The sequence below is a fragment of the Ambystoma mexicanum genome, chromosome 10 (genome assembly GCF_040938575.1).
Source record: "Ambystoma mexicanum isolate Mex_15411 chromosome 10, UKY_AmexF1_1, whole genome shotgun sequence".
NCBI classification, from domain to species: Eukaryota; Metazoa; Chordata; class Amphibia; order Caudata; family Ambystomatidae; genus Ambystoma; species Ambystoma mexicanum.
Genome location: NC_090932.1, coordinates 842,919,519 through 842,935,776, shown reverse-complemented (window position 1 = coordinate 842,935,776; position 16,258 = coordinate 842,919,519). Strand labels below are relative to the sequence as shown.

Genomic DNA, 16,258 nt, shown 5'->3' with positions numbered 1-16,258 from the left:
GAATGGGTACATTTGAATTGGGTAGGATGGTAGGAGGCTGATAACCATGCCATGTTAAAGACAGCTATCAAGCTATCACAGCCTATTGTGATTTTTCAACACAAGGAGACCGATATCACCCATGTGACAAAACTTGCAACCGGGAATCAGAGGGGACACCCTTATCCCACATTGATGACAATAGAAACATAGGAGTAGTTACTGAAAGAAGTGTAGACGGCTTATTTCAACGAGTGGCGCTACACAGTGGCAGGGGCAGGAGGGGGTCCACCCTTGGCCCCTCCTTCCAACAACCAAGAAAAAAACAAGGCCTAGAAAATCCCAGCTGAGCCATTGCAGCTGCATGTCCATTCCGGCAACATGGGTTATTGGTGTTAGTTATCAAATGTCTTTAGTGGTCTGCGTTTCAATCCATGTTCTTTTTGCGATTCTCTCTGGAGATGCATATAGGTGGTATTGTCAAGTTTTTTTCATCATTTTTTCTTATTTATGGATATAAACCAAGTTTGATGTATCTTGAATAAAATGTATACAAATGTGTTTTTTTCAGAACTACCGTCTGGAAGTGTTTTATTATGTGTAGAGTATAATAATCAACAGGAAAGGGTCTTGGTGTTACGTAAATAGTTCTATTGGTATCATATTTAAAACTGAACATTTGCAGTTCAAAAACAATTTTATACAATGAACGATTGCAGATTTCAGTATTTTCCATTCATTTTATTGTGCTTTTCTTCCAGGAAGCACACCGTCCACTGCGATTTGTAGTGCTGACAACATTACTTTCCTCAAACCCGAGGCAAAGCACGTCAGTCCACGTGAAAGGACTGACAGCAGCTTGAGAGAAAGTGCCGACTGCAGTGATCGTGGTAAATCTTTTACACAAAAGAAAAGCATAAAGCTGGAAAAGCAAAAACATGTAAGATCGTGCATAGTGCCTGAAACGACGGCGCATGCTCCCTCTGCAGACCTTTCTTTTCCCAGGGCACTGCAAGGTAAAGAACGAACATCGGAAACAAGCAGTTTTAAAAACAGAGACACCCTCGATAGGTCAGCATCTGTAAACGCTTCAACAGCCAATCAAAATGTTCAGGTATTTATTTGTGTATAAACAGCTGCCTTTCTACTCTAAAGCCTGTGTCCCTTTTCACCCCGAATGTACTTCGGCCAATGCTAGAAGAAAGCATTTGCTGCAGTGCCAAACAATTAAAAATGCTTGTTTTAATTGTAGTAAATGTGTCATTTTCATCTACTGACCCTCCATTTCATATGGTTTCAATCATTACAGTATGTGTCCTAGCAGAGTTTAATGCCATCAGGTGCTACCTGTGCAGTGAGCAACAATGTAGCCATTGTTAGGCAAAGTTTGTATGCAGTACCCTCTGGGAACACTACAAACAACTATGACTACAGGTATAGGCAACCCAACCTTTGGTATAAGCTTGTACTACACAGTTTTGGTAGCGTGTTGATCAGCCAGGCTTATCTCAAGGGGTGAGCTGTAGTGGATTTACACAAAGATGCACAGTTACAGGTATTCAAATAAACTCTTACACTCAAGGTTTCTTGCATAAACAATTAATAATTTATTTATCAGTCAGTTATAAAGCCTTCTTCAGAAGAGAGCAATAGAATAGTAACACAAAAATATACTTCAATACTGTACAGTCTGAGTTTCTGCATCATACAAGACCCTTTTGGGAGGGCCCTGAGACACAACCTACACCGACAGGTGACTTCACTAACAAGGGTGCTGGGGACATTAATATCTTACTGTTAGCATTCAGAACACTTAAAAAGTTGGTAAAAAGCAAAGGTTATTAAAACACAAGAAATTATATTCATAAACAGGGCAAATACATTCAGATAGCACTTAGAAGAGTTATTCAATTCAAATAGGCTAAGCCAAAGTCAATGGGCAAAAGTCTTTGTATAGGATGCAGCACTTCAGGTAAGTAAATGGAAAAGTCTTTGCACAAGTTCTTCGGAATCTTTGATAAAAAAGAAGAACCACATGTAGGGCCACAAGCTGACAGACTTGTGAGTTGCAGAAGGTTCAAGCACTTCCACTGTAAGAGGCAAGTTCTCTTAGGCTAGTTTTACAGTACCTTAGCAAAGAAGAAAAAGATGCAGCTGAAGACTTCTGTTCCTGTACAGCTCTGCAGATCTCTCTGTTCCTGGGCCTCAGTCGTGGGGACAAGCGAGAGGAAGTCGGGGGACTCCTGCACTGTATTGGCACCGTCAAAGCTGGCAACCGGAAAACTTTACTTTCAGTGGCTGTTTCGCGTTTCAGCTCCTTGCGGTACAGCAAATAGCAATAAGCACGGTTCCTGGCTGTCAAGGTGGACTTTCCTCACATCTGAGGTCCTTCACTCAAATGAGGGGGGTCAGGCTTGGTCAGTCCTGCTTCATGGGAATCCGGAAGATCTTCCACAAGCTTTCAGCCAGCTTACAAGCAATGCACACAATCTAGTGTCCCTCTCCCTAGCTCTACGGATTCCTGCAGCACTCTGAGGAAATGCAACCAGCTCTGAGATGGGTGTCCATGTGGCTTACTTGGGAGTTGATTGGTCCCACCAACTCAAAGGGAGAAGTCGTGCTTGCAGGGCTTCTCTGTCTATGCGAACTTGGCGATTCGGCCCTGCAGCAGGGCTTCACCGGGCAAACCAATGGTCCAGGAGTTGCAGCAGCCGAACCTCTTCAAGCTCTTCTTCGGTTCCTTTGTCCAGTGGTCGACTCTGCCTTCCAAGCCAAGAGATTCACCTTTTATTCAGTTCTCTGCCATTCATTCCAGCCTAGCTGCCACTGACCCAGCAGGGGCTGTCCTTGCCGGACAGTCAGCCAGCCAATAGTCACAGAGTGCGTTTGGGTCTCCTAGGAGACTAAGCACAGGGAGTTTCAGGCACCTCCATCACTTCCTGCCTACCCCAGACACTCTGGAGCCAGAGGTAGGTTTCACTCCTGAAGGCCGTAAAGGCGAATGAACAAACAGACCAACCCTGGTTTGACGCACAGAGAAATACTCGAAGGACCTTTCCACAAAGAAATGGCAAAGAAAAAAGAAGACCATGGCCAATTTTAACAAAGGAGGCTCAGTGCCTTTTTGAAAAACATGGCTTCCACGATTTAACGTTACCGGAGCTGCGAACAGTTTGCAGTTGTGGTAAATCATGGTAGTTCATTGCAAAACCACTGCCACCAGCCATTCTGATAGAAAAGGGTAATACATGAATGCTACATGAGTAACTAGACACAGGGGATACAATGTAACCCCTCCAGCACTCTATTGTAAGATAGGGTGTGCTGGGTCTAGAATTTTACAGGACTAAGTGAAGTCAGTTTCACTCCACTGTTCTGGGAACAGTAGTTGATCCCAGAAAAGGTATTTAAACCTTGGGAAATCTGAAAGACATCCCTGTGTCACTGCACTGAAGTGGCTTTGTGACACATTTGTAAAAAATGATGCCTATGGAGTTGGTTAGACTGGAGGGATCTAAGGTGGGAGGAATTGGCACATTTTTGAGAATTCTCCTGAACAGCCATCATCTGGGAAAATCAAGTGCACAATGTCACTCTAATCGTCACCAGAATATGCAAAGGTCATCTCTGTATAAATGCAATACTATTATAACAAAAATCTCCACAAAATAATTGTTTTAATTAATTTAAGGTCTACCATCCGCCATGCTGACTGAAAAAGACTGTTCCTTCAAATGAACTACATCAACCTATTCTCTTTCACAGAAATCTAGCTAGAGACCATATAGCTCATAATCAAAACTCCATAAACCATACTGTTTTATTAAGGGATCCAAAGGAATGGCACTGGCATTGCGATATACTCTAAGGAAATGAACCGACACAAAGATAAAACAAGGGTTGGAAAAGCCAATTGCTTTGGCTTTTGTGTAGGCAGGTGGTAGATATGTTCCACACATTGCTACGATTGTGCTACATACGGAGGCAACAATTAGAAAAGGATGTGAGTACCTGGGCATAAGATAGCGGTGCTTACCAATTTACAAGCACAAACTGTTAGCTATGCTAAGACTTGTTTTTAACAGGACATTAGTGGAAGGAACCAATGTGAGCACACATTTACTGCTTATAAATCAAATGGCTGACCACCCACCTGCTTAAGACATTTTTATTACACCAGTAGCGCATTTACAGCTGCAATTAACCCATTAACTCTCAAAAGACTGCTTTGACATGGACTAGCATGCGTATACACTTCAAAGTTTGATGTTACTGATTGGTAGATCTAGAGACCCAAGGGGGATGTGTTTTGAATGGAAGTGGCTGGTAGTTAATGGGAATGGCCACATCATCACTGGGCAGGAATATCCTTTCAATACACTGAGTGCATTGATGTTAATGATATCACGAACATGTACGTTTTATTGTTATGCTAGCAAATAATGTGTCATGTCTTAAATGTTTAACTAATTTTCTTTTTAATCGCAAATGTGTCCTCACTTCTCGCATGCCACTCGCGCTCACCAATCATGTTTCAATCAATCGCCAGATCATTAGCTATACGCAGGATATACTCTGAAACCTTCCCTATTCGTCAGCCTTCTTTACACACTGTCGCTGTCCACGGTGGAAGGAGTTTATAACCAATCTGCACATTCTCTTAGAAGTAATAACAATCTCACTGTGTCTAGTGCTGTTCTGTCCAGGCCTATAATTGGATAATTGCCACCACTGTTCTTATTTTCCCTCCATGTGTGATACTTTGAGTTTCAGTGACTCTGTCTGATTTATTCACGGTGTCAGAGTAATTTATTACACTGGCAATTGTAAAAATGGCAAAGTCTCCCGCATTCTTTGAGAGGTTGGAAGAGTACAGTGTCTTGGGCGCATTTTGTACAAAATCTCAGCATTATCTTTTTGCACAAAATCTTCAAGTTGACAGTTCGATGTTGTCATGATAAATGTGCTGTAATTTCCAATACTCCCTTATGTTTCAGAGATGGTTTGCCTAGAGCTGATTCAATTTGCAGTGTGCTCAACAGAAGAATACTGAAATCTTTTTATAGTAAAGAAACATTTGTATTAAATAAAGAACATTCTTAAAAGGAGAAATACTGTTTTTCTTCTCATCTCGCGCTATGTTGGTGCTTTAAAATGTAATGAGCTAAACCAGTTTCCCAACTTCATGTGGGCTTTCAACAGTTGTGTGTGTGTCTTTCTGTTTATTTAAATTAGGCGCAAGAGGACATTCGGCAGCGAGGCAAGAGCTGTGTTTCCAAGTACCGTGGTTTAGAAGGATTCTTCTGTTTGGGTGTAGACCTGGTGGATGGTGATCAAGACTCATACACTCCAAGGAAATCTGAGCAAAGTCCTGCTGACAGTGGCATTCTGTGTAGAGGTAAACACGATAACAGTACTGCATGGACTGAAATGAACTTTAGAGGCAACACATCCTAGATTTCTGGAGCCAGAAATCTCTGCTGTTATTATACATCTGCAGCTGAAATATAGAGTTACATTTCCAAATTAATAGTATATGAAGAGGCACCGGGCCATGAATAATGGCAACAATGCAGTGAGTTTCAAAGGTTTCCCTCTGTGACCTTTGAAATCACCCAATTGATCACTGTCCTGAGCCTTGCTATGTGCCTTCAGATTGATGTATGAACCATGACATGTATTATGCTTCGATTAGTATTGGGAACCTTACAAGTACTCCCACATTGCAGAGTCAGGAAGAGCGATTCAAGTTATGTTTAAGTTGGACTCCACATCGGAATAACCATTTCAGATGATTATAGATAGGTTTAGAAGGTTTCTGAAAGTTCCATCTAGGGTGGAAGGGCAAGAGGGGGAATTCATAGAGGGCTCCCAAAACATTTGTTTCCAGTTCAAACCTCCCATAGGAATCTTTGCCCCTACCTGCAGCAAAAACAGCAGGAAATACTTAGACAAATTTGACCTGAAAAGGAGCTTTGTGGTCCCACTGGTAATCGTCATTAGATGAGGTGAAACTCTGTTAATGTTTAAAAAAAAAAAGTGGCCAACACCAAGTTAGTGCAGGCTCACTGCATGTTTTGTGGGTCACGATTGTCCCTTTTACATTCGCATTACTAATAAAGTCGACAGAAAGGCATTCAAATTAGCTACTTCAAAGACAGACATTCTAGTTGACTGCATCAGTTTGAAATCTGCACATTTTTCAAACAGCCACCCTTGCATCCACGGTGCAAAAATGTTCTATTGCTGCCCTCTGTGCAATCCTCAGCCTAGGCAGGGTTTACCCTGGTGCTATGATGTGAGGAATAAGGCCCCAAAAATAAATAAATTATGTCTTTGTCAGTTGATAGGCCCAAGATTCCGACTCTGGGATCACCCATAGACCCGGCTCAGGGGCCTGGCACTGGCTCTTCAGATCCGGCTTGAGGCCTGTTGTCCCAGATCTGGATCACGTGTTGGGTGTCTGTTGGCCTGTATACCTGGCTGTTAACCAGTGGACCGGGCCCATGTCCATGTCCAGTGGTTGCGTTCCAGACTCCGAAAATAAGGACTGCTGGAACTTGTAAGGAGCAGTACTATCAATGACCCGCGATACTGTAAATAAGGCATGCTGGTGAACCTACCAACCAATGAACTATGATAAAGAGGAACATGGCATGCTGGAAATTGGAGGGAATTTACCATCAACAGACTGCACCAAGGAAAACGAGCATAACCGTGTCTGCTACCATTATGTTATATGGCATTTATATAACGCTGACTGCCATTGGTATGGTGGTATGGCCCCAAAGCGTTGTGGGGTGAACGCCCTTGGAGGACCGTAGTTCGGGGTGTGATATTTGAAGGAGGATTCTAGAATGCACGAAGGTAGGTGGCTGTGGCTAAGTCACTGGTAGAAACCCACGGAGATTTGAATAGTTGATGGGTGCTGTGATAGACTGTCAGGAGAGTAGGCGAGTCAAGGAGACTGGTTATGTGCACAGCTGGACTGAATTATTTTGTGGGACTCAGCTGCATTCAGCTGAAATGTAGCCTTTAAATATTCAGCTCCTGGACCGTAAAAGGCCCAGTGTACCAGACAAAGAGCTTTGAATTGGATGCCTTGGGCTACTGGGAGCCAATTAAGTTTTCGAAGAATAGGAGAGGTATGAGAGCAGCGCGGGGTGGAGGTGGAGAGCCGTGCAGCAGAATTTTAAAGGACCTGAAGGCGCTGTATAACATATTATTATTATTATTTATTCGTATTTTTAACGCGCACATCAGCCCATGCGCATCGTGGCGCTGTTACAGATATACATTGCTGGTTGCAAAGGAAGGCTTAATAGTTACATTGAAAATTGCATTTTACGGTTAAACTTGGAGCAACATAGAGATTGCATTACAGTACAGCTTGGCGTTTCGACGGACGTGAGTAACTTGGAGGCTGGATTTTTGCGTGTAGTTATATGAATAGTGTGGTTATATGAATAGTGTGGTTTTGAGGGAATTGCGAAAGGAGAACAAAGAGGGTTCTGCTCTGAGTGTGTTGGGGAGGGCCATTCCAGAGTTTAGGTGCAATGTGGGGGAAGCCAATGCCGCCGGCGTTGGCTCTTTTTATGGAAGGTACTCGGAGTTGGTTAGCATGGTGGCTCCTTTTGGGGCGGTCAGAAGTGTTCTTGGTTATGGTTTCTGATCGGTAGGATGGGGTGGAGAGATTGATGCATTTGTGCGTGAGTGTGAGAAATTTGAAGTTGATTCTTTCCTTGACTGGGAGCCAGTGGGCATCACGTCTGGCCTGAGAGATATGGTCATGTTTGGGAATGTGAAGGGCGGCGCAGAGCGTGTTATTTTGTATTATTTGGACCTGTTAATGTTTGCTGTTGAGGTGCCTGCAAGGAGGGCATTGAAGTAATCAAGTCTAGCTCCTATTGTGGCTCTGGCGATGGATATGCAGTTTTGAGATGTTAGAAAGGGTTTTATGGCATTTATAAGTTTGGTGCTGAGCGCAGGGGCGGACGAGATGGCGCTAAACTGTCTTGTCATTGAGAGTGTTGTGTCTAGGTAGACTTCAAGAGTCTTTACTGATGTGGAGACTGGTATATTAGTGTTGTCAATGGTGGCGTGAGTGCATTTGGGGTTGAGTTTGGATAGAACCTCCTTGGGGGCGCGGATGATGATCTCAGTTTTATCACCATTTAAACAAAGACCATTGATTGCCATCCTAGTTTGGATGATGGCACATATCTGGAGGAGAGCTTCTGCGTCTTGGTCATATTCTTTAGTGAGGGGGAGGAGGACTTGGGTGTCGTCGGCATAGTTTGTGTATGCTATGCCGAGCGCGTCCAACATGTCAAAGAGAGGTTTGGTGAACAGGTTGTAGAGGGTAGGTGCAGTACCGAGCCCTGGGGGAATGCACAGTTGATAGTGGTGGGGGCTGCATTGGCCCGGTCTGAGTACACCTTCCTAGCCCTTCCTTCTAAGAAAAAGGTTTTCCAGGAGGTGGCTTTGTGAGAGAAATGGGCTGCGTTGGACAGGTGGGAGGTGAGGATGTCATGGTCAACAAGATCAAACGCGGCGGAGAGATCAAGGAGGAGCAGGAGGGCAGGTTTGCCATTATCCATTATTTTGGTGATTTGGTTCTTTAAATCTAAGAGGGCGGTGTCTGTGCCATGGCCTTTGCGGAAGCCTGATTGTCTTCTACCTAAGATGGAATTAGTTTCCAGGTAATGTTGGATTTGGTTGTGGGCGGCTTTTAGTATTTTGAGGAGGAATGGGATGCTGGTGATGGGGCGGTAGTTGTTGGGTCAGGCAGGGTCTAGGGTGGTTGTTTTTAAGAGTGGCCGAACCCAGGCTTCTTTTAAGCTTTGTGGTATGATTCCAGAGGAGAATGATGCATTAATGAATGCTCTGATGATCGGGATCAGTGAGTCTGCGCATTCTTTGTTGATGGTCGGGGGAACAATTTCCTCTTTACAAGCGGAGGGTTTGATGTGTTTGAGAAGGTTGGTAATTTCCGTCTCTGTGACGTCTCTGAAGAAGAAGCGGGGTGTTTGAGAGAGAGGATTATCTGTGGGGAGTAGAGGGGGGAGGTGGTCTGTCCTGTTTAGGAAGAGCTTTGCGCTGTGTTATTTTTTTTTCTTGGAGCATCTTGACTTTGTTGATAAGGGCATTCTGAATGCTTGAGCACAAGGCTTTGTCTTTAATGATTTCATCCGGGCTAGTGGTAGGAGTGGTGAGAGCTCCGAAAATGGAGAAGATTTGCCTTGATTTTGAATTAGCTTTGGAGATTCTTTGGTTGAATGATTCAGATTTAGCTGATCCCCCTCCTATTCAATTTCCCCCTTTTAATTTTCCTATTTCTAACCATGCTCGTAATCTTGGCATTTAATTTCTCTTCCCTCTCCTTTACTCATCATATCTCCCTCAGCTCCCGAGTATGTCGCTAGCATCTTTTTAACATCCGTGAAATCCGTCCCTCTCTCACCTTTCATGCTACTAAACTCTTAATTTCCTCCCTCATTTTTTGTCGCCTTTTCTATTGTTCTTCTCTCTTCTTAAGTTTCCCCGCTTCCCATCTTGCCCCCCTCAAATCCCTTTACCACTCCACCATCCGCACCCTCTGTCTTCTCTCCCCTCATGACTCCATTTCCAACTCCCTTGCTCACTTAGGTTGGCTTCCTTTCCACTCCCAACTTAAATTCCACCTCCTTTGTCTTGTCTTTAAATCACTTCACGACCTTGCTCCTCCTTACCTCTCATCTCTTCTCTCTTTCTACATCCCCTCTCGCTCTCTTCATTCTGCTGATCTCTTCTTACTCTCGGTCCACCCACCCCCTTGTTCTTCCTCTCATTTCTCCTCTGCCGTTTCTCCTTGCCCCCTTACACTGGAACTTCCTACCTTTTTCTATCCGCTCCTCCCTTACCTATTCCTCCTTCCGCTCCTCATTGACATCCTTCCCCTTCTCACCCTCCCTCTAGTACCCTTCTTTTTGTTCTCTTTATCTTTTCCCTTCTCTTCTAAAGTCTCCTTCCTCCTACTCTTCACTTTACTCACTGCTTTCTCTCCCTCTTCCCTCCTTCCCCACCCCCTTCCTCTCCTTTCCCCTTTTCTTATGCAAATTGTTCTACATGCCGATTTTCTGGTTTGATTCATGTTTACTGTTATTGCTGCTATTGTTCCATGTTTAATGTGTTCTTGATGTTACCTGTAAAGCGCCTTGGATTAAGGCACTATATAAAACAATAAATACAAAATACAAATATGGCTTTTTTATACAAGGATGAGATCTCTTTGAAATTGTTTAGATAGGATTGGTTAGATGCGGATTGCCACCGTGAGTTAGAGTGCATTGATATTTTTTTCTTTTTTGTCTTCTAGGGGAGCTATGGACTCAATGGCTTTAGTGAGAGTGTGGGCATAGGTGTTGGCCAGAGAAGTCGGGTTGTTGTTGAATGGAGGTTTAAATTCAGGGATATCGAGAAGATGTGCAAGGTTGATTTTAGTTATTTTTTCGAGCTTCTGACTTTAGCAGGTGGGGCATATGAGAGCAACTTACAAGTAGGGATGGTGGGAATAGAGAATTGGATATAGTGGTGGTCTCTCCATGGGAGGGCTGAGATGTTGGTAATGGACGAAGAGCAGTTGTGGTCTGTGATCGAGTCAATGGATTGGCCTTTGCAATGGGTAGGTGCTGTGATTTTATTTTCAAACCCAATGTGTGTGAGTTCTTTGGCTAGGGAGGCGGCTGCTTTGTCCTTGGGGCCATGCAGGCCTAGGTTGAGGTCACCGAGCAGGATGGTTTTGGTCAAGCTTTTTAAATTGTTCCCTATGATTTGGAGGAGGTGCTTTTGGTTGTCTGGTGGGGAGCCTTGTGGCCTGTAGGTGATTAGGATGTTTATGGGGGAAAGTGACAGTTTGGCAGTGAGGAGATCAGCATTGTTTTCCCACTGTTGGTTGCAAATTCTAATGGAGAGGGTGTCCTTGAAGATGAGGGCTACGCCTCTACCTTTGGATGCCTTGTGGTCCTGTCCCAGGATAGTGTATCCGTGAGGGAGGACAAGTGAGATGGACGGGCCTGCTGCTTCATGGAGCCAGGTTTCGGAGATGGCTAGTAGGTCAAGTTTATGGGAGGTGATGAGGTCCTTGATCTCAAGTGCATGTGCAGGGAGGGAACGGGCGTTGAAAAGCGCACATTTCAATTCGGCGTGTCACGGTATAGGTGGTTGTTGGGCGTGTGTACTGGAGTTTGGGCCATGGGGTGTAGTGAGTGAAATATTGGATGGATGTGAGGGATTGGAGCTAGGCGTGGATCGTTGGATGTGGGGTTGGTACTGGTGGTGTGAAGGATGTGTGCGTGTGACAGTGTGGAGGTGCGATAGCTAAGTCTGAAGTTTCTAAGGTAAGTAGTGGGCGGGGTGTTGCAGTGAGTGATGTGTAGCTTGGTGCGTGCTCTGAGTCTGCAGAGTCTGGGGTGGAGGAAGGATTGTTCCCCAAGCATGATGGTGTGGAGGCTGGGCTGGATGTTTTGTAAGAGGGTAGATGTGGCGTTACTGTGGTCTAGTGGTGGTGAGAGTTCTGTGTGCGTGAGGGACATGCTGCTGATTGGCCAGAAAGCGATTGTGATGAGTGAAAAAGAGAAGAGGGTGAGGTGACGTGTGGTGCGCTGGGATGGTGACGCTGTTGAGTGGGTTTGGGAGGATACATTTGTGGAGTACAATGACAGTATTATGCTTAATGCTTATGCAGATCTAACAAAGCAGATTCAGTAAATATTGTGTAAGCAACAGGTATTCATAAGGCAGTACTAAAACGACAAGTATGGGGAGTTCATACAGAATGACTAGGCAATATCAGCTTCAATAGGCATTGCAACAAGACACTATGTTAGAGACTAGCATGGCATCTAAAGACAGTTATTACTTATAACCAGGGCTAGCTGGGCATTTTCGTTATCATGCTGGAACTTAGGTATCATAATCAAACAGTAGGCTAGTTCAGTTTAAGCAGTGTGGTATATATCGGACTAGTATAGATCAGATAGTAATCAACAACAGTAGGCTAGTTCAGGTCAAGCAGTAGTTCTATTAGAGATGATAGGGGCAACTAGGTGCTGTTAGGGAGCACCGTTTTCACGATTTACAGATACAAGCTAATGTGGCACAGAGCAGAAGGCTAGTTTGCAGGCAAAGGCTAATGTCGTTCAACAATAAGGTAGTTACCATTAGGCTATAGCAGATCACGTGGTGACCAATCAGCAATAGGTCCTATGTGACCAGGTGTCCCAGGTGACCACAGTTGACTAACAATAAGGCTTATTGATGTCAAGTTAAAAGGAGGTAGCCAGCTTGCAGTGCATCACAGGGCTCAGCACTATGGGCACACAATTCATTTACAGCGGCATCCAAATAAGTTAGGGGCAATTATAACGCTGTTTAATGGTAGAGTTTAACAGGGTTCCGTTGCATAGAAAACTGTGCACAATTACATAGCGATATATACACAGAGCATACAGAAGAGTTAAGTTATTAGACATATGCGTGTAGGAATAGAAGTTGGGGACACTAGTGGGGGACGAAATTGGTAGAGTCACACGGAGGAGTCTGATCAGAGTGTGTAGACGTTGGAAGTTCAGCGACCCTGGAAGAGCGGTATTACTCATTAGTTCATAAAGTTCGGTCAAGCAAGTCTAGCTTGGTGGAGGTGGATGTGTTCCCCATTATTATGTAGGGCTACTACGTTTTACAGGGTGAACAGTAGCTCGCATGCTGTATATAAGGCAAACAGTAGCGGCTTGCTACCAAGGTGGTGTGTACCGTAGTTAGCATTTGGCAGTCAGTGACTACGGAATGGTGGGGTGGCAGGTGGGCTTACCTTTGAACCTTAGGTAGCAGGTAATCGAGTATGGGAGAGCAGATAGACAACAATAGTAAGGGCTTGCACGGACCGCACGGCCCTAGCGCGGACAAGCGCAGGAAAGGCCTTTTTCATGGCCTTCGTCGTATGGCCGGCTCCCACCTGCCGGCGGAAGTGCTGGTTGAAGAAGGGCTGTGTTGCTTAGCAACGAGAAAACAGCCTGGAGCGAGTCTAGAGGAGCGCCGGCCATTTTTGGATCAGGCGGCGTAGTGGAACAAAAGGGAAACAAGCATGGGCACTTGTATGCATGCAGTTATACAGGAAAGGCAGAAAGTGGAATTGGAGCAGAAGCCTTTCTGGTAAATGTGGCGTGCGCTCACCGGTTGATCACTTTTGCTGGGCGAGATGGATAAGAGGACTTGTGTCCATCGGCATATGTTGCACGCCACTCTGGACGAGAGGAATCCTCATATGGCGTCGGGTGGAGGGGAAGGGCTCCTGCCCTCTCCTCATCAGGATAAGGTGCAACTGGTGGATGCGATGACCAAGGAATCAAGAATTATAGTAGTCGATAGAGGAGGTGAGGAGAGCAGAGACTACAGGGGCGCAAAGATGTGCTAGGATAAAAGGAAGACCGCAATGGAGAAGTTTAAGCTGAAAATGGTCCCGCTGACAAACTGTGTTGACCTGTGGCTCCATGGAGAGGTAGGAAGAGTTGTTCACCCCTATGTCTTTAACAATGAGGACAGGTGAGGGAAAAGGACCCAGGGAAGAAGGACAGAAATCAGTGGTCCAAAAAGAGGAAGCTTAAGCAGGGCCCACCACCAGCACTTCGTCCTTTCACCATTCAACTTGAGCCAGTTTTTACACATCCATTCCCCCTTGGCCTCAAGACCGGCATGGAACCTGGCCGCCAACTCAGGAATGGAAAGCTCAAGTCAGACCAGGATGTGCGTGTCATCCGCATAGGAAAAGCAGAGGAACACATGGCAGAAGATAAGTTTGGTCAGAGGTTGAATGTAGGTGTCAAATAAGACAGGGGATATGGTGTACACTTGAGGGACACCAGAAGTGAGGTGCGCCGCCTGAGCGAGCAAAGGAGGGAGAGAGACAGAGAGAGAGAGAATCAGGCCAGGACGGTGCCAGAGAGGCCGGCCTCTGCCAGGCGAACTAGCAGGACCCCTTGATCGATGATGCCGAAGGCGACAGAGTTTTAGCAACAGCAGGTCACTGTTGCCACCTTTGTCATGTGTCCGTGCCAGATATTCCATAACAGAGACCAGGACACTCTTGGTCCCGCATCCATGATGGAAACCAGACTGAGAGGCATGAAAGAAAGAAGATTGGTGGTAAGCAAAAGACAAACCAAAGATTCCAGATGTTTCATAGGAAAAGGGAGGAGAGAGATAGGCCAGACATTAGCTGGGACCAGAGTGTCCAAGGAGGGTTTTTTCAGCAGGGGGATAACAGTAGTATGCCTGAGGGATGAGGGGATCACCCCTGTGAGGAAGGGGAAGCACGGCAAAATGTCCTTAATTATACCAAGTGGGATTGGGTCCCGGGAAGAGGTAGACTTCAGTTTGGATACAGCAGCAGAAACATCAAGAGCAGAATAGTTAGGGAATGTAGACCAGGAAGTGGTGGCCGGTGGACTCTTGTTGGGAAGGGAGCAACCCTGTCCCACCCCCTAAGCGCTTTAGAGTAAGGTGAGCAGCATTCAAAGCACTATGATGGGCCAGGGAGAGAGGGGGCAGTGGTAGGAGCCCACCCCAATAAAATCAACCCGCATAGTATAGCACAGGTCGCGAGCAAGACTTCCATTTTGCGTAGATGTTAGTAACCATAGTTGTGAGACAAGGCCTGTGTGGCGAATGCGTCATTTCATGAATTGGCCCTAATTGCTAGACGAGGGAAACTTCCAGCCTTGCCCAAGCTCCCATGATGACAACCCCAAACCGCCATAATGCTCATTCATTGTTCTAACAGTGTTGCAAAGATGTTTTTCTACCCCGAAAGGAATGTGCCCTACAAGGCAGTGTTAAGGATACCAATCAGGCGTCACACACTGGACCAGGACACTTGGTTTTAGCCTGGTATGTGGTGCTCAATAGGAATGCTTTTTCTTTAATTTCAATGAATTCAAACTGAGCCGATACCCGACCCGTCTCACAAACCCTTTTACAAATGTCCCGGGTCACAATGGACCATGAACCAGGCCGGTTGGTGAAATACAATATTTATTTATTTTTAGAATTCACAAAAATAACACAAATTTGAATATTGGGCAGCAATCACCAATGGGGTGATAATGACAATGGAAATGGAAGCAATGCACTTGGTTAACCTTCTAGTAGAACATATCCAAGCACAATTGAATAGGAGCACTTTTTGAATTGGGAGAGATAGCACCCAAGCTAAGGTTTCCCCATGCAATGTTCCCTCACCCCACGAATAACCAAATTCTGAGTGGATAGAAAGAAGCAGCAAGAATTTGCGATTATATCTTTGAGACAAATATGACTTCTCATGACAACAGTAATGCATAAACCCTAGCAATCACAAGGCAAGGGATCAACAAGAAGCATAGAATTAAAAAACAAGTGGAAAATTAGAACATGCTGCAGCCGAATGACACGTTGGAAACTTGCAATTTTCTCAATTCCCGTTTAAAATGACACAAACAAATTTGAGGAAAAACTGGTGAAATACTTGAATTCTCAATGCGGTTTTTGGGCTGGGGGATAGATATATTTTACAGGGACAATATAGTGGTGAACATGGGTCTCTAGCTGGTGAATTGAGAGAGATTTGGAAGGTAGAGTGAGGTTCGATTTTAGGAAAATAGAAAATCGGTTTTAAAATGAAAGAAAAATGTTACTTAAACTAGATTTAATGGCTAAGAAAAGAGGAACGCCACCAGTGAATGTCAAAGTTACGCTGCAGTTGTAACCCTTCACGCAGTGTACTCCTTTTTCTTTAGGGAAAATTAATTAATTTAATCAAAATATCGCTAATAACTTATGATCTATGCAGAACAAAAGGAAAATAGGAAAGTGGCACTAACGCTGGGAAATTCAATGACGGGGTGCACAGAGAATTCTAACAGTTTTAACAAGTTACCAGGGTAGGGATAGGATTGCTTAGAGAGTGGAACAAAGACAAACAGGTCAAGATGGGGTAGACTATGGGTTATGGGATGCGGGATACTCACAGTCCACGCTTGGGTTTGGGAATTTTGGAACAGTCAACGGGGTTCTGGTCACTGCACCGCTCGGGTCATCAGGTAGTGGACTCTCCTGGCAAAAGACAGCTGGGCAAAGGTCTGGTCACCAGATGGCAAGTGCAGCTGGGCAATTCGGGTCACTGGATGGCACAGGTAGTTGACAAGCCGGTCTGGTCTCCGGATGCTAAGGTACCACAGCCTTTCCCCTTTTTAATGGGATTTTA

General features: G+C 44.9%; 1 protein-coding gene across 1 annotated transcript in view; it reads left to right on the top strand.

Annotated features, from left to right (window-relative positions):
* ZBBX (zinc finger B-box domain containing) overlaps window positions 1–16,258 on the top strand; it is a 1,294,113-nt gene that overhangs the window by 1,050,392 nt on the left and 227,463 nt on the right. Inside the window, exons 16-17 of the mRNA XM_069618490.1 lie at window positions 741–1,093; window positions 5,215–5,377. Coding sequence (XP_069474591.1) covers window positions 741–1,093; window positions 5,215–5,377 — 516 coding nt within the window. The remainder of the gene's footprint in view (window positions 1–740; window positions 1,094–5,214; window positions 5,378–16,258) is intronic.